An 18,919-nucleotide genomic window follows, 5' to 3' on the forward strand; every position below is an offset into this window, starting at 1 on the left:
TCTAGAATGGATAGAGCTACATCAGTATAGAAAACGTTTGTGTCCTAATGTGCAAAGGCAAACTAAGGATTCTACTAAGGCTTCCTTCACACATCCATGATAAAAACGCACATGGTGTGGGTGCGTGTGTGTGTGTGTGTTTCGGGTGTGTCCAGCGTGTGTTCTCCATGTGTTATTTGTGATAGCAAACGGACATCAGGAATGTCTATATTCACCTGTCCCCGGCTCTGTCGCCTCTGCTTGTGGGTCCACGGTGCAATGAATATGAAGTGAGCATAATGAGCGGGCCCAGAAGCAAGTGAGAGCAGTGCTGAAGACCGCATCGCTGGAGACAGGTGAGTAAGTATGGAAAATCATTTTATTTCAAAGACATGTTTTATCCAGTAAGTGTCTCACTGATCACATCAGTGTGTGGTCTGTGTGACCCCCGTGCTGCAGGAGAAAAATGGACGTGTCGCCATGTGGAGCACACGGACACACGTCTGTGAGAAAATAGGGATGTGTGCACAGACCTATTGATTTTAAAGGGTCTGCGTATATATGTGACTCCGGTACGTGTGAAAATGGATGTCACACGTACTGGAATCACAGACACGTGAAGTGGCCTTAAAAGATCAATATTATGCAATAAGCAATATAAGGCTATGTGCCCACTAGAAAAGGATTTTTATCAAGAAATTTCTTGAGTGAAGGATTAGCGCACCTGCGTTAAAAAGACGCACCAAAAACCGCGTGCGTTTTTACCGCCTTTTGGTGCGTTTTTTTGGAGGTTGGTCCCTGCGTTTTTTAATGCTTTACCAGCAATAAATAATATAAATAGATAATCGATAGATGGATAGACAGATAATCGATAGATATAGATCGATAGATAGACAGATAATGGATACATAGAAAGATGGATAGATGAATAGATAGATACAAAGATGGATAGATGAATAGATAAATATAGTGGATAGATAGAAAGATGGATAGATAATAAATAGTTCCTGTGAGGACACACTGCAGTTCTCACGAGCAGTAATGTGTTCACATTACCGACCGTGAGAAATGACCTGTAGTTACACCTGCAGCATCGTTCACTGATGGTGAAAAGATGGTGAAAGAGGGGGCTTTTTTGTTATTTTATTTAAAATAAAGGATTTTTCGGTGTGTGTTTATTCACTGTACCTACGGGTTAATCATGAAAGTGGTCTCCTAAACGCTGCCATTATTAAGCTAGGACTTAGTGGCCGCGATGTGCTGCCATTAACTCGTTATCACCCTGATTGCCACTGCATCACGGCAATCTGGAAGAGCCGGTAACACGCTGAGACTGTCGCATAATGGATGCAACATTCTCGGGGCAGCGGCGGGCTGATATTCTTGGCTGTGGGGGGGGGGGGGTCATTAACCCTAGCCCTCGCCCTCTCCAGCCTGAGAATACCGGGCCGCTGCTGTGTGTTTACCTTGGCTAAACGGTAAAAATACGGCGGAGCCCGTGTTTTTTTTTTTTTTTTTCCGTTTTTTATATGTACATTTGATTTCTATGTGTATTCTATATGTCTGTGTGTGAGTGTGATCTGTGTGTTTACTCTCTGCTCAACTTCCTCTTCCTGTCATAATGACATCCCTTCCCTGCAGAACGCAGGCAGTGATGATCATTATGTCCCAAAAAAACGTGAAATACCGGAGGGAATAACGCAGGAAAACGCAATGAACCGCACAGAATTTGCTGCCTGCGTTATTCCCTGCGTGATCTCATGATTACATTACAGTCAATGGAGTGAAATCCCGCAGTTAGCTGCAGAAAACAAGTGACATGCACATTCTTTTTCTGAAGATAATCTACTGAAAGCATGTTCTTGAGAAAAAAATGCAGTGTGCGCACAGCTAATTTTTTTTTTCCATAGGTTTTGCTGGGGAATGTCTGCAGAAAGGTTACAAACATTTTCTCAAGAAATTTCTGCAGCAAAAACGCGGGTAAAAACGCAGTGTGCGCACAGGGCCTAAATCTAGCTGATTGCAAGTGCACCAAAAATATCTCTTCCCCCCCCCCCACCAAAAATATATATATTTTTTTAGTAAAACTATGTAAGTAAAATAAACCACCCAGCGCATTTTGGACAGCACCATGCACGGAATGGTGTAAGAATCTACAACACCCACATGGACATGATAAAGTCCTTATGTGACACACTAAAAACGTGTCAGTTTTTTTTTTATTTTTCTAAACTGATAAGGATGTTACTTAGAATTTTAAAGGGAACCTGTCACCTAGAATGTGTTCTGACCTATCAGCAGACGCATGTGTGCCCTAATTACACCTCCCGACCCATCCCTGTGTTATAAAATTGTATAATATGAAAGTAATAAAAAACCTTTTATTACCTTCATATTTCCTATGTAAATAGTAGGCAATGTATTCACAGGGGCGGCGCCTTGCCCTGCATACTTTCCGTGGTATCACGCCTTTGTGGGCGTGATACCATGGAGTCACATGAGCGACGTCCCCGTCACTCATTCTATCCTGCGTGCATTGTGACAGGCTTCTCTTCCGGGTTCTCCTTGTGAGTTTCAGACGCGCACATAAGGATGCTGTATTGAACATCTGTCGTTTGTCTATTCACCTGAGTAGCAGCAGGCCCTTGTTTTTGTTGCTTTCCTTAATCATCTCTGTAAGACATGGTGTGCAAGAAGCTCCCCAGTCCTCTAGACATATCGGTGGAGCGAGTGGAGAAGCTCCTGTGCGGAAGCTCACGACTGTTTGATTCACTGCCCTGCGAAACTCGGCAACTCAAAGAAGGTGAGATATAGTGATTTATTGTTATTTCTTTCATTACGGGATAGAAAATACCAGTTAAACAGGATTGTTTTTTTGCTGTTTTTTATTTTTGAAGAATGTTAAAATGTCACTTCGATATGTCCTGTTGTGTGTGTGTGTGTGTGTGTGTGTGTGTGTGTGTGTGTGTGTGTGTGTGTGTGTGTGTGTGTGTGTGTGTGTGTGTGTGTGTGTGTGTATATATAGATGAGGACTTCAGCAATTTCTGGTCATTGTGACTTGTATACTATAATTTTTTGTTAGAGTTTTTTCCTTTTTCTCGAAGTTTCAGCACCTTATCTTTGTGCGTATTTTCCGCCTTCTCCAGCTCCCTCTAACGTCATCTCCACTCTCCATAGACTTCTATAGGCAGCAACTCTCATCTCTTGATAATCACTTCCTTGCCAATTTTCATGTAGTGTTTTATCTTCTTTTTTTTTTCTTTTCTTTTCATGGATCGAGAACTGATGTGTGGACTAAATTTGCATGAAAAAGTAATCCAGCATACTGATTAAAATTTGACCATTTTTTTGTGTATAAGGCTGTGTGCACATGTTGCGTTTTTTTACAGCGGAAACGCTGCGTTTAGAACCGCAGCGTTTCAGTGGCAAATTGCATGCGTTCAGCTTTCCCAGCAAAATGTATGAGAAAGCCGAAAAATCAGTGCACACGCTGTGTTTCTAAACGCAGCGTTTTGGATGCCAAAAATCGGTGCGGAAAGAAAAGCAGCATGTCACTTCTTTTGTGCGGTGTGGCTGCGTTCTCTCCCCCATTAAATCAATGATGCGGGTCAGAACGCAACTACACCGCAGTGAGCTTCTTTTTTGTTGCGGTCCGCGGGCTTTGTCGGCATGCCAGAACGCAGGCATTTACCTGGAAGTGAGGTCAAGAGGTTTCCTGTTGACCTCACTTCCTGGCAAAGTCCTGGAAAGCCCCCGGTGTCGCCAAAGTGCCCTCCCCGACCCCCCCCTCCCGAAAATCCAACATGGCCGCGCGCACAGTAGCGCACCGGCCGCCCTGTCCCTATGATTTCTGTCGCATGTGCCTTGAGACATGCGACCGAAAAATGCCCCCCAGGCCCTGCCAGGTCATCCCCTGTTCCCCCCGGTATTCCCCCTTACCTGTCCGGTCGCAGCGCTGATCCCCCGCGGCCCCCTCCTCCTTCACAGTGCACGCTGGCCGGTCACATATGCAGAGCAGCTGACAGCCAGCACTGTGTTCAGAGAGCTGTGCTGGCTGCTCGCACTCTGCAGCTGTGACCCGGGGAGAGTGGGTGCAGATTTTTGGCACCCACTCTCCTCAAATGGAGGGTCTGCCCTCCTAGAAAATGGGGGATACGTTCCGTGAACGTGCCCCCATATTCTAGAAGGTCCAGAGGCGACGTGGGACGTCCAAATGGATTTCTGCGGACCCATTTTTTTCAAATTTTTTGATTATATTGGAGAACAAGGGAATGATTTGGGGAGTTTTTTTTCTAATAAAAATTTTTTTGTCATTTTTTTTTTTGCTTTTGTTTACTGTCAATTAGTTATGTCTGGTATCTGATAGACGCCGTGACATCACTAATTGCTGGGCTTGATGCCAGGTGACATTACACATCTGGTATCAACCCCATTTATTACCCCGTTTGCCAACGCACCAGGGCGCAGGATGAGTTGGGGCGAAGCGCCAGGATTGGCGGATCTAATGGATGCGCCACTTTTGGGGCGGCTGCGGCCTGCTATTTTTAGGCTGGGAAGAGTCCAATAACCATGGCTCTTCCCACCCTGAGAATACCAGACCCCAGCTGTCAGCTTCACCTTGGCTGGTGATCTAATTTGGGGGGACCCCACGTTATTTTTTTTTTTAATTCTTTATTTATAAATAAAAAAAAAAAAAAGCCTGGGGAGCCCTCCAAATTGATCACCAGCCAAGATGAAGCTGCCAGCTGTGGTTTGCAGGCTACAGCTGTCTGCTTTACCCTGACTGGCTATCAAAAATAGGGGGGACCCCACGCCATTTTTTTCATTAGTTTTTTTTTTTTTTGGCTAAATACTAAGCTAGGCACCCTTTAGTGCCACATGAAAGGTACTAAAGGTGCCAGCTTAGAATATGCAGGCGGGGGTGGGACGTTATATATATTTGACATCCATTCATCCATTGACGCTTTTTAGGCTGTGTGCCCACAATCAGGTTTTGCAGCGTTATGGGCGCTGAGTGTTTTCCCTGCGTCCATAACGCTGCGTTGTGCAGTAGAAGCACAGTGGAAGGAATTTTGGAGATCCCATGCCCACTGTGCTTCTTTTCTCCGCAGCATAAACTGACCGGTGGCGCGGCTTCCCGAGCCTCAGCATGTCAATTTATGCTGTGGAGACGAGAGTGTTCTCTGCAGGTAGCATAGAGCTCCACAGCAGCCTGAACACAAATCGTGGGCATGGGCAGCTGCAGGAAGGCTGACACTGTGTACTAGACGCCGTGTTGCTGGATCATGGCCACATAGCCTTAGGCCCCTTTCACACGTCAGTGATTCTGGTACGTTTGTGCTTTTTTTTAAACGTACCAGAATCACTGACATACGCAGACCCATTATAATGAATGGGTCTGCTCACACGTCAGTGATTTTTCACTGCACGTGTCTCCGTGCGGCGTACCCGCGTCTGTGTGATTGCCGCACGGAGACATGTCCATTTTTTTCTGGCATCACTGATGTTCCACAGACCACGCAGTGGTGTGGTCCGTGAAACACGTGCCAGAAAAAAACGTGCTTTTAAAATAAAAATCATTTTTACTCACCCGGCGTCCAGCGATGTCCTCTGCAGCCCGTGCAGCTTGCTGCTCCTGAGCCGGCTCATTATTGTCGCGCATATTCATGATGCGCGACACAGCCGACCCGGATGCAGCTGCTGCGGGGGTCAGCGCCGGCCGGATCCTGCACCGCGGGAGCGATCAGCACCATGGAGAGCGGGAGCGGGCGCAGGTGAGATGATTACTGAGTGCAATCACGGGCCACGGAGAACGGAGCCCGGATTGCACTTAGACAACCCACGTGTGCCGTGATTCACGGCACACTGAGGGACATGTGCGTGTTTTACACGCCAGTGAAAAACGTCAGTGTTTTTCACTGACGTGTGAAACGGGCCTAAAAGTGAGAATATTGTTGCTACAGCAACATTTTGGGGGAAGTAGCTGTGGATTCAAAATGCTTAATATACTCCTGAATAAAATCCTTGAGGGGTGCAGATTCCAAAATGGGGTCACTTGTGGGGGTTTTCTGACGTATAGGTACCCAAGGGGCCCTGCTAATGTGACATGGTGCGCGAAGTTTATTTCAACTTTTCCAAAATTCAAATGGTGCTCCTTCCATTCCAAGCCCTCCCATTTATCCAAACAGAATATGGAGAAGGAAATGACATCACAGGTTTTTTTTTTTCCAAAGATCTGTGTTCAACCAACTTTATTAACACTGACAAGTGTTAAAAAAACGCATGAAAAACGCATGAAAAACGTTTTCAATGCGTTTTTCTCAAAAAGCATTGTTTACAATTCTCCCCTCTGCCAGAGGGTGCGTTTTTTTCCGCGCTGAAAAAAAAAGCAACGTGTGCACATAGCCTAAGATTCCCACGCTTTTTGTTTTTCTATCTTGGGCTAGACTTACACATCTGTCTAATTTTTCGTCAGTGTAACATGGAACGTGTTTCTTTTGTGTCATCCATGGTTGATCGCGGTTTTGTCCCTGCGGTTTTTAACCATTATCAATGTCAAAACCACAGGTACCTGTGGAAAATAAGTGACATTCTGCATTTTGCTGCAGAAATTCTGCAGCAAAACTTGTAGGGAAAAAAAACGCAGTGTGCACACAGCATTTTGGATTTCTCATAGATTTTGCTGGGGAAGGACTGCATGAACTTTATGCACCTTTTCTGCAGCAAAAAATGCAGTGTGCGCACAGGGCCTAAGACTTTTTTGAAACAATATATTGTTGCCTTTGCAAGCAGCTCCTGTGGTAGGTTATACCATAGATACAATAGTTTTCATGGCAAAGAATCCCTGCCTCCTCTGAAGAGTAAACTTTTTTTTTTCTTCCTGCAGACTTACGTAGTTGTCTTTTGTGGGCGCTTTCCACGACACAATTTTGTATGGGCAATTTATGTGCTTGTACAAGTTAACCCCTTAAAGGGAATCTGTCACCAGGTTTTTGCTCCCCCATCTGAGAGCCGCATTATGTACAGACAGAGACCCTGATTCCAGCAATGTGTCACTTACTGAGCTGTTTTCTGTCATTTTGATAAAATCAATGTTTTCTCTGCTGCAGATCTAGCAGTTACACAGAGCTCATAAATATGCTGAACTACCTGGCAGCATTGCAAGTAGTCCTCTAATGATAATCTACTGCTGATTAATCAGTGATTTTATCAAAACTACACTAAGCAGCCTACTAAGTGACACATCGCTGGAATCAGGGACTCTGCCCCTAGGTTATGCTGCACTCAGATTAGGTGTTAAAAACCTGGTGACAGATTCCCTTTTAAGGACCGAACCACTTTATACATTAATAGCCAAGCCTCAATTTGCAATTCTGACCAGCATCACTTTATGTGGTAATAACTCTGGAACACTTCAACGGATCCTAGTGATTGAGATTGCTTTTTCATGACACGTTGTACTTCATGTTAGTGGTAAATTTTGGATGATAATATTTGTGTTTTATATATGAAAATTTCAAAAATTTAGCAATTTCACAATTTTCAAACGTTGAATTTTTATGCCTTTAAACCAGATAGTTATACCTCACAAAATAGGTAATAAATAGAGTTGATTGAACTGACCAAAAACCGGGACTGGCGGATTAAAAAAAAGTCCAAACCGCTCTGGAATCTGGGGCCCAAATATGTCAATGGGGACCAGAATCCGGAGATTATAAACGTTGGTGGAAGGGATAGAGTTGTAGGAGCAAGCGCGATATACTCACCCAGGCGGTGTCACGGAGACAAACTCCTTCCGGGTCACATTTTTCCCTTCCGGAGCCGACAATTCAATATTCCTTGTTTTGCCCACCCACCGGCACGTGTAATTGGTTGCAGTTGCCCCCACCCTGAGTGTCAGCGTGTCAGCTGACTGCAACTAATCACAGGCGCCAGGATGGCAGGTGGGCGGGGAGAGCACTGCACGTGTCTGCGGGTCAGTATGATGTTAAAAAATAAATAAATAAAACAATCGGCGCAGGGTCCCCGTATTCTGATGACAGCACAGATAAAGCTCGCGGCTGCAGCCCCAGCTGGCAGTGTGTATCTGTTCTGTGTATCCAGTGCCCACAGTTACACGTGCGAGGCTTTGCCGGGTGATGCCATGTCAGATTCGTGCGAGTCCCTTATAAGTGTGATTCCGGCCTAAGAGAAGGCTTTTTTTTATTATTTAAATAAATACTAAAAAAACCCGATGTGCAGTCCCCCCCAATTTTGATACCCAGCCATGATCCATCTGCGCACGCGCCGCTCCATCTGCGCACGCGCCGCTCCATCTGCGCACGCGCCGCTCCATCCGCGCACGCGCCGCTCCATCCGCGCACGCGCCGCTCCATCCGCGCACGCGCCGCTCCATCCGCGCACGCGCCGCTCCATCCGCGCACGCGCCGCTCCATCCGCGCACGCGCCGCTCCATCCGCGCACGCGCCGCTCCATCTGCGCACGCGCCGCTCCAGTACCATCACTACTCTCATCCAAGGGCTCTATCTGCGCACGCGCCGCTCCAGTACCACCACTACTCTCATCCAAGGGCTCCATCTGCGCACGCGCCGCTCCAGTACCACCACTACTCTCATCCAAGGGCTCCATCTGCGCACGCGCCGCTCCAGTACCACCACTACTCTCATCCAAGGGCTCCATCTGCGCACGCGCCGCTCCAGTACCACCACTACTGTCATCCAAGGGCTTCATCTGCGCACGTGCCGCTCCAGTACCACCACTACTCTCATCCAAGGGCTCCATTTGCGCACGTGCCGCTCCAGTACCACCACTACTCTCATCCAAGGGCTCCATCTGCGCACATGCCGCTCCAGTACCACTACTACTGTCATCCAAGGGCTTCATCTGCGCACACGCCGCTCCAGTACCACCACTACTCTCATCCAAGGGCTCCATCTGCGCACGCGCCGCTCCATCTGCGCGCGCGCCGCTCCATCTGCGCGCGCGCCGCTCCATCTGCGCGCGCGCCGCTCCATCTGCGCGCGCGCCGCTCCATCTGCGCACGCGCCGCTCCATCTGCGCACGCGCCGCTCCATCTGCGCACGCGCCGCTCCATCTGCGCACGCGCCGCTCCATCTGCGCACGCGCCGCTCCATCTGCGCACGCGCCGCTCCAGTACCACCACTACTCTCATCCAAGGGCTCGATCTGCGCACGCGCCGCTCCAGTACCACCACTACTCTCATCCAAGGGCTCCATCTGCGCACGCGCCGCTCCATCTGCGCACGCGCCGCTCCATCTGCGCACGCGTCGCTCCATCTGCGCACGCGTCGCTCCATCTGCGCACGCGTCGCTCCATCTGCGCACGCGTCGCTCCATCTGCGCACGCGCCGCTCCATCTGCGCACGCGCCGCTCCAGTACCACCACTACGCTCATCCAAGGGCTCCATCTGCGCACGCGCCGCTCCATCTGCGCCCGCGCCGCTCCATCTGCGCACGCGCCGCCCCATCTGCGCACGCGCCGCCCCATCTGCGCACGCGCCGCCCCATCTGCGCACGCGCCGCCCCATCTGCGCACGCGCCGCCCCATCTGCGCACGCGCCGCCCCATCTGCGCACGCGCCGCCCCATCTGCGCACGCGCCGCCCCATCTGCGCACGCGCCGCCCCATCTGCGCACGCGCCGCCCCATCTGCGCACGCGCCTCTCCATCTGCGCACGCGCCGCTCCATCTGCGCACGCGCCGCTCCATCTGCGCACGCGCCGCTCCATCTGCGCACGCGCCGCTCCATCTGCGCACGCGCCGCTCCATCTGCGCACGCGCCGCTCCATCTGCGCACGCGCCGCTCCATCTGCGCACGCGCCGCTCCATCTGCGCACGCGCCGCTCCATCTGCGCACGCGCCGCTCCATCTGCGCACGCGCCGCTCCATCTGCGCACGCGCCGCTCCATCTGCGCACGCGCCGCTCCATCTGCGCACGCGCCGCTCCAGTACCACCACTACTCTTATCCAAGAGCTCTATCTGCGCACTTGCTGTTTCGGCAGCTTGTTAAAGGGCACCTGTCAGAAGGGTTTTGTCCCTTACAGCTCCACCACAACGTATAGTTTTCAGCAATTCTCCAAAGGTGTCATAAGTTGCCCAAAGGGATGTTTTAATATGTTTTAATATCCTAACAAGAAGTGGGCAGCACGGTGGCTCAGTGGTTAGCACTGCAGTCTTGCAGCGCTGGGGTCCTGGGTTCAAATCCCACCAAGGACACCATCTGCAAGGAGTTTGTATGTTCTCCCCGTGTTTGCGTGGGTTTCCTTCGGGAACTCCGGTTTCCTCCCACACTCCAAAAACATACAGATGGGGAACTTAGATTGTGAGCCCCAATGGGGACAGTGTTGCCAATGTATGTAAAGCGCTGTGGAATTAATAAAGCTATATAAATGAATAAATATTATTATTATTATGTCCAGTGTATGCTAATTAGGTTTTTTAAGTCAAGGAGGTGGAGACAATGCAGTGCCAGCTGTCCGTGCCTGATTCTTCCAATCAAAAATAGCACAAAGTGAATTAAAGCGTAACCTTTGCAGAGGGTAATATTAAAACCATAAACCAAAAAACCCCACCGCAAACAACTCGTGTTAATATAGCCATCCATAATTAGTGAGTGGAAAAGCCAACCAACAAAATGAGGTCTAATGCAGGGAAAATTAGTTACTTGGTGAACATTCCCCTCCGAAGACCACCAAACACAAATTAGGGAGAGTCATAGAGCAAATACAAAGGTATGAAAGATGATGTCAGCTAAACACGTTACTCCATCATGATCTCAATAAAACAATAGGTGGAAAGAAAATGAATCTGAATATTGCACTTTTCCTGAGTAAATACACCATAGAATGGTATATGCATAGATAAATAGATCAACCTCAGAGATACATTTGTCTTCAACATGAAAAAAATGGTCAGAGGGTATAAACCACTTACGCATATGGAATGACACACCACACATATTGTAACCAGCATTATCAAAATTAATTACTCCAAGAAGTGAAAATTATATGGATTGCTGATGCCTATAAGGATAGGGTATATGGTGCCCAGTCCTAAACTTCACGTGACTGCAGCATCTCCAGGGGTGGCTCTGAGGGGAAAACCCTTCTTCCAGGTTCTCTGTGTTTTCCACATTTTTTGCTAAAAGTAACATATAACTTGAGTCATGAACTAATGGAGCTTTTTTCCATTGGTCTTCTTGCCTCAGGGAAGCAATCACCAGGATTTTCATATATAACCTAAAGCCAGTGCTATACTGGCACTATCAGGCTGATTCTATACATACCATTAGTGGTCAGCTCGGATATTTTGGGCTTTGAAATCCAAAAAAGTAAAGTTCATAAAATGAGCTGCTTGTTGAGTGACAGTTGCACTGGAGCAGATAATCTATATATATAATTGCCTTATTCTGTCTGTCTTTCTCCAAAATGACGTCATTAGAGTGACAACCGTCGCATTGGCCGCTCGGCCTGGCCCCGCCCCGCACGAATTGGATGCTTGGCCTGGCCCCGCCCCCAGCATGCATTTCCCGAACCCACACAAAGCCCTGACTCCCAAGTGACTGCTGCACCCCCGGGAGCCCACACCGGCAACCCAGCCGAGACATACCCTTGTATTGCTGGGATTGTTCCGGAGTCGGCGTACGCTGGTAACCATAGTACAAATCGGGTAACCATGGAAAACACTTTGCTTAATTACCCGATTGTGTACCATGGTTACCAGCGTATGCCGGCTCCCTGTCCATTCAGATCGTTGGTCTCCCGCTGTCAAACACGCCGATGTGTGCTGCACAGCAGGAGACCAACAAACAAAAAGTGAACCAGCACTGTCGCTTTGAATAGTTACCTGATGTGTACCATGGTTACTAGCTTACCCCGGCTGCCGTCACACGTGTGGCGGAGCCGGCGTCCGCTGGTAACCATGGTACACATTGGGTAACTATGGAAACCGCTTTGCATAGTTACCCGGGCCCCAACCCCACACACTCTGCCCGCTCGGCCACGCCCCCCACACACTCTGCCCGATCGGCCACGCCCCCACACACTCTGCCCGCTCGGCCACGCCCCCCACACACTCTGCCCACTTGGCCACGCCCCCGCACACTCTGCTCGCTTGGCCACGCCCCCCACACACTCTGCTCGCTTGGCCACGCCCCCCACACACTCTGCCCGCTCGGCCACGATCCCCATACACTCTGCCCGCTCGGTCACACCGTCCACACACACATTGGGTGCCTATACACCTCCCCCCCCAGGACTACTCCACCTAATAGACACTTCCCCCCCAGGACTACTCCAACTATTATACTCCTCCCCCCAGGACTACTCCTCCTATTTTCCTCCTCTCCCCAGGACTACTCCTATTATACTCCTCTCCCTCCAGGACTACTCCTCCTATTATCCTCCTCTCCCTCCAGGACTACACCTATTATACTCCTCTCCCCCCAGGACTACTCCTCCTATTATACTCCTCTCTCCCCAGGACTACTCCTCCTATTATCCTCCTCTCCCTCCAGGACTACTCCTATTATACTCCTCTCCCCAGGACTACTCCTCCAACACACACACACACACACACACACACACACACACACACACACACACACACACACACTGCACAAAACATACCTCCCCCCAAAACACACACACACAATGCTGCAGACACACAGCGCTCCACGAACAACGCAACACACAAGCAACACCACTCTCGCACACCGCCACACCCAGACAGCACCCAGAACATTTACAGCGCCCTACACAAACACTTGGCAGCTACACACAACAACCTCTCTCTCTCCTTTTATATATTTATATATATATATATATATATATATATATATATATATATATATATATATATATATATATATATATATATATATATATATATATAAACAAAAATCATACATTAACTACACAACAAGTTCTAGAATACCCGATGCGGTAGAATCTAGTATATTCATAGTTATCTCTTAGAATTAGCATAAGTATTATACAAATGATTTACTTTGCTGCAGGACCTGTGGTGAGGTCATATCCATGTGACCTGGTATCCAGCTTTGTTGGCTGAGGCCCCGCCCCTTCTGGTCACATGGGTCTGACCTCACACAGGTCCTGCAAAAGACAAAGTGAATCGTTTGTATAATACTTATGCTAATTCTAACAGGGGGAGGGGATAACTGTGAATATATGATCTGCTCCAGTGCAACTGTCACTCAAGAAGCATCTAATTTTAGAAACTTTACTTTTTTGGATTTCAAAACCTAAACATCCGAGCTGACCACTACAGGTATGTATAGAATCAGCCTGATAGTGCCAGTATAGCACTGGCTTTAGGTTATATACGAAAATCCTGGTGATTGGTTCCCTTTAAAGTTTTTTTTTTTTTATCCAAAGATTTTTTTGTGGACTGGTCATGTGAACAGTGTGACACTATTGTATTTGTTGTATTTTGTGTCCTGCTCTGTGAAGGAAATTCTGTAATGTAAGGCACATACCAAATCATGTACTGTACATTGGACAGGCTTGCTTTAGGACACATAATTAGCAGCCAAGTATTTTTGTTGATTATAGCCAGGGTGGATGACCCGGAAGACATCTTTTAAAGGGAACCAATCACCAGGATTTTCGTATATAAGCTAAATCCAGTGCTATACTGGCACTATCAGGCTGATTCTATACATACCTGTGGTGGTCAGCTCAGATGTTTAGGTTTTGAAATCCAAGAAAGTGAAGTTTATAAAATGAGCAGCTTCTTGAGTGACAGTAGCAATGCAGCAGATAATATATTCATAGTTATCCCCTCCCCCTGTTAGAATTAGCATAAATATTATACAAACGACTCACTTTGTCTACCAGGACCTGTGTGAGGTCATACCCATGTGACCTGGTATCCAGCTTTGGTGGCTGAGGCCCCGCCCCTTCTGGTCACATGGGTATGACCTCACACAGGTCCTGGTAGACAAAGTGAGTCGTTTGTATAATATTTATGCTAATTCTAATAGAGGGAGGGGATAACTGTGAATATATGATCTGCTGCATTGCTGCTGTCACTCAAGAAGCCGCTCATTTTACAAACTTCACTTTCTTGGATTTCAAAACCTAAACATCCGAGCTACCACTACAGGTATGTATAGAATCAGCCTGATAGTGCCAGTATAGCACTGGCTTTAGCTTATCTACAAAAATCCTGGTGATTGGTTCCCTTTAAAGCTTCGGTGGTGACCCCGAGTCACTTGAGGCTTCCACCTGGCATCACTGTGGTTAAACCAATACATTAATTTGTATATTTTTGAATTAAAAACTCCACAGGAAAATACTTGCTGTAATATTATACTGGGTTCCCTAAGGTAAAAAAGAAAGAATTGAAAGATATTTTGGATATTAGTGTGGCCTTCGCCTGCAGATGGTGAGGCCCAGACATCATATTGGGCTACCTGGTGAGGCTCAGGCATTTTCTTGGTCTGTCTAATGAGGCACTAGAAGAAAAGAATTGAGAAGCCTTGATTTACAACCAACATACTCTGGACATACACTGTGAACGAGATGGCGATCATTCTATTTCATACATGTGATCTGGAGGGGAGAGGTTCCCATGTAGAGAACATAGAAGGGCTCGTCACCCATGAGCCAGAACATACAGCTGATCTGGTGAATCTGCCATTTAATGCTATGTTTCCCTATAGCAGGGAGGAATATCTGACCAGAAAATATATTCTCACAAAATCCTCCATTGGTGAATTGGACAATTCAGAATACTATGTAGATGATGTGAACGGAGAAGAGGCTTGTGAGTGTCGCTGCCCCATCACATAGCCGATCGGCTGACACAGATCAGATATTGATGGTCTTTCCAAAGGACCTGGACAATCAAATTAATATGATCATTGTCTCCAGTGCTGAGCGATCCTTCACTTCTTTTGCACAGATTTAGCCACTGACCTTTCAGCCAACGTGTTATTTTCTTTTCTTTAGAATTATTGAACTGATTGCTCTAATACCCAGTACAAGCAGCGCTATTGATTTGTTAATGCACATACATCTGGAACGTCAATGTCTTCACCTGTTTTTCTGAGGACGTTTCGCTGCTTCATTGCATTTTATAGGTTGGAAGGATGATATCAATGCTTCTGGTAATTGTCCTTGTATAACCTCTCTATGAATACAGCAGCAGATGAACGGGCTGCTGAAGTCTACAGAACAACATATTCCTTATCTGCACAACAGCTACTTAAAATGATCTTACAATTAGGCTATGTGCACACAGTGCGTCTTTTTGACGCTGCGTTTTTGTGCGTTTTTGTCCGCTAAAAACGCACCTGCGTCGAAAAAACGCGGCAAAAAACGCACGCGTTTTGCTGCGGTTTGGTGCGTTTTTTTGCTGCGTTTTGCTGCGTTTTTGCTCACTGCGTCTTTATGCGTTTTTTATCAGTGAACAAAAAAAAAGGTCTGATGTCATTTCCTTCTTCAATGTGTTATTCATTCTCCACTAGTGTATGCAGAAGAGCAGACAGCTGCAGAACTACAAGGCTCAGCATCCTCCATCCAATAGTGTATGCAGGAGAGCAGACAGCAGCTGTCGAACTACAAGGCTCAGCATCCTCCTTCCAGGACTGTATGCAGGATTTCTTTGCCCCCCCCCAAACAAAAAAAATAACATGGGCTTCGCCATATTTTTGTATGCTAGCCGGGTACAGCAGGCAGGTACGGGCTGCCCCCAACCCCCAGCTGCCTATTTGTACCCGGCTGGGAACCAAAAATATAGGGAAGCCCTTTTTTTTTTAAATTATTTCATGAATTTCATGAAATAATTTTAAAAAAAAATGACGTGAGCTTCGCCCAATTTTTGAGTCCAGCCGGGTACAACTAGGCAGCTGGGGATTGGAATCCACAGTGCAGGGTGCCCAAGCTTTCTGGGCACCCCCGCTGTGAATTGCAGTCCCGCAGCCACCCCAGAAAATGGCGCTTTCATAGAAGCGCCATCTTCTGGCGCTGTATCCAACTCTTCCAGCTGCCCTGATGCCGGGTGGCTCGCCGGGTAATAATGAGGTTAGGGCTAGCTGTATAGCTGGCCCTAAGCCCGAAATTCATGGTGTCATGCCAATATTAGACATGGCCACCATGAATTTCTAGTAAAGATAAAAAAAAAACACAACACACAGAAAAATATTTTTATTAGAAATAAAACACAACACAATTAGTGACTCCATCTTTATTGAAATAAACCCCCCTCCGCAGTAATCCTGGGTCAGGGTCCCGCGCCGTCCAATCCGGATCCAATATCATCTGATCGGTTTGCTGGAAGGCAAAGCGATCAGATGATGTGTCAGGATCAAGTGCCTGAATCCCATCACACATCAGCTGATTGTATAAAAGCCGTTTATACAATCAGCAGATGCATCGGTGCAAAAAAAAAAAAAAAAAATAATACTCACTTATGTGCTGATTACCGGCAGCTCCTGCAGCGATGGGGCGGGAGTCTGATCCCGTCCGATCGCTGCAGCAGCTGCCGGTAATCAGCGATGAAGTCTCCTGACGCATCCGCTGATACCGGCCGGGCGCCCGCGTCACCGCGATACTTACGATCACCTGATGCGTCAGGTGACTGCATCAGGTGATCCATCGCCAGGTCCTGCATATATCGGAGGTCTCCCGGTCGTCTGCACACAGCCGGAGCGGGGGTGGCGATACCGTGAGAGGAGCTGGGAGCGGGCATGGCACCGGGAGGCTGCAGACAGGTGAGTATAACTTTTTTTTTTTTTTCTACTGTTAACTTTTTTGTTTTCGCAGCCGCGTCCACCTCCCGCCCAGACGGCAGCATACATGCACAGGACGGGAGATGGAAGCGGCGGTGACGGTACCGGGAGGATTCACGCTTCTGTATATACTGACAGAAGGAATCCTCTTCCTGTACACGTCACTTTACTACCCACCTCCTGCGTTTATAGCTGCGTTTTTGGTCTTAGAAACGCACCAAAACGCAGCTATTTGCGTTTCTCATTGCGTCTTTCAACATCCCATTGAACTCAATGGATGAAAAGCGCAGTGAAAAACGCGGGAATAATTGACATGCTGCGCTTTTGTGGTCACCACAAAAACGCAGCTGAAAAAAAAACGCTGTGTGGGGACAGCAAAAATGAAAACTCATAGACTTTGCTGGGGAAGCAAAGTCATGCAGTTTTGAGGCCAAAAACGCACCCGAAAAACGCGCAAAAATGCCGAGAAAAACGCACTGTGTGCACATATCCTTAGGGTCCGATCCCATGTGCGTATAAATACTGAGTGCCTGCTGATAGACAATCGCATAAGGGTACCTTCACACTTTAGTGATGCAGCAGCGATCCGACCAGCGATCTGACCTGGTCAGGATCGCTGCTGCGTCGCTACATGGTCGCTGGTGAGCTGTCAAACAGGCAGATCTCACCAGCGACCAGTGACCAGCCCCCAGCCAGCAGCGACGTGCAAGCGACGCTGCGCTTGCACGGAGCCGGCGTCTGGAAGCTGCGGACACTGGTAACTAAGGTAAACATCGGGTATGGTTACCCGATGTTTACCTTAGTTAACAGCTCACACCGCTTAGCTTAGCGTGTGCAGGGAGCAGGAGCCGGCACAGGCAGCGTGAGAGCTGCGGAGGCTGGTAACGAAGGTAAATATCGGGTAACCACCTTGGTGACCCGATGTTTACCTTGGTTACAGCTTACCGCAGGCTGTCAGACGCCGGCTCCTCCTCCCTGCACATTCAGGATTGTTGCTCTCTCGCTGTCACACACAGCGATGTGTGCTTATCAGCGGGAGAGCAACAATAAAAAAACAAACCAGGGCTGTGTAACGAGCAGCGATCTCACAGCAGGGGCCAGATCGCTGCTCGGTGTCACACACAGCGAGATCGCTAATGAGGTCACAAAAACCGTGACTCAGCAGCGATCTCAGTAGCGATCTTGCTGTGTGTGAAGTACCCCTTACTCGCACCAAGGTTACAAAATAAGTCAGTGCTGATCTGTGATTTTTTTTCTTTCCTCAGCAGTTTTCGGCCTGGGGTAAAAATGGCAGCATGCAGTGTATGGCCGCGTAAAACGGCCGAGACTCTGCAATGCAAGTCTATATGTTTGAGAAAAAATAACGGTCATCACAAGGATCATACGTACGCCGTTTGATTTTTACGGATACTTTATCATTCTGTAGTATAGGACACTGTAAATAATCGTAGAATAATAGCAGCTGAGGAAAAAAAGCAAAAACAAATGGCATACGGATGCTAGGTAAAAAAATATTGCACGCTCACATAGCACTCACATGACATATGGAATATGAAACTGATTTCACAACTTTTCTGGATGAGAATCAGGCTGATTTTTTTTTTTTTTTTAAACGCAGATGTGAGCGAACCCTTTTAAAGTGAAAATCACAACCCCTAATTTCCTTTGTGCTATTAAAGAGCAACCATGGTCATTTAATCCTGGCTGCATTGCCTGCAGGGAGTTTGAGCTAGTGCGGGAGGCATTTCTTGCATCTTCATAGCCTTGATTTGCTCCCCCATGCTTTACACTGCAGCTGTGCATGTTCAGATTGGCTTCTTTGTAAGAGCTGAGCAGTACAAATCTTCCAGTATGGCGACATATGCAGAGTAGATTTCAATCCTAATACAACAGATTAATTGCAAGCAACTCCGCTTATCCTCTAGTGGGTAAAATTTCTCAATATCTGCAAGACAATAAATTAGGATGAGCCTGGAGATGCACACTTTTATTCTGCTCCTTGTCTGGCTGTGAAGTGTATTTATTTATTGTTTTGATGTTTGTAAAAATGGCAAATGTTATATACAACTTGCAAAATGTTGGGACATTGAATTACTGTCCTTCAGCAAATCCTTGAACTGTGTGACACTTCTGATCTATCACACAGTAGGTGCTGCACAAGCTGTAA

At 47.6% G+C, this 18,919-nt stretch overlaps 1 protein-coding gene across 1 annotated transcript in view; it reads left to right on the top strand.

Moving 5' to 3' along the window:
* EFL1 (elongation factor like GTPase 1) overlaps positions 1-18,919 on the top strand; it is a 472,312-nt gene that overhangs the window by 90,035 nt on the left and 363,358 nt on the right. Inside the window, exon 11 of the mRNA XM_075345858.1 lies at positions 2,660-2,782. Within this exon, the coding sequence (XP_075201973.1) occupies positions 2,660-2,782 (123 nt within the window). The remainder of the gene's footprint in view (positions 1-2,659; positions 2,783-18,919) is intronic.

Source organism: Anomaloglossus baeobatrachus, chromosome 4 (assembly GCF_048569485.1).
Source record: "Anomaloglossus baeobatrachus isolate aAnoBae1 chromosome 4, aAnoBae1.hap1, whole genome shotgun sequence".
Classification (NCBI taxonomy): domain Eukaryota; kingdom Metazoa; phylum Chordata; class Amphibia; order Anura; family Aromobatidae; genus Anomaloglossus; species Anomaloglossus baeobatrachus.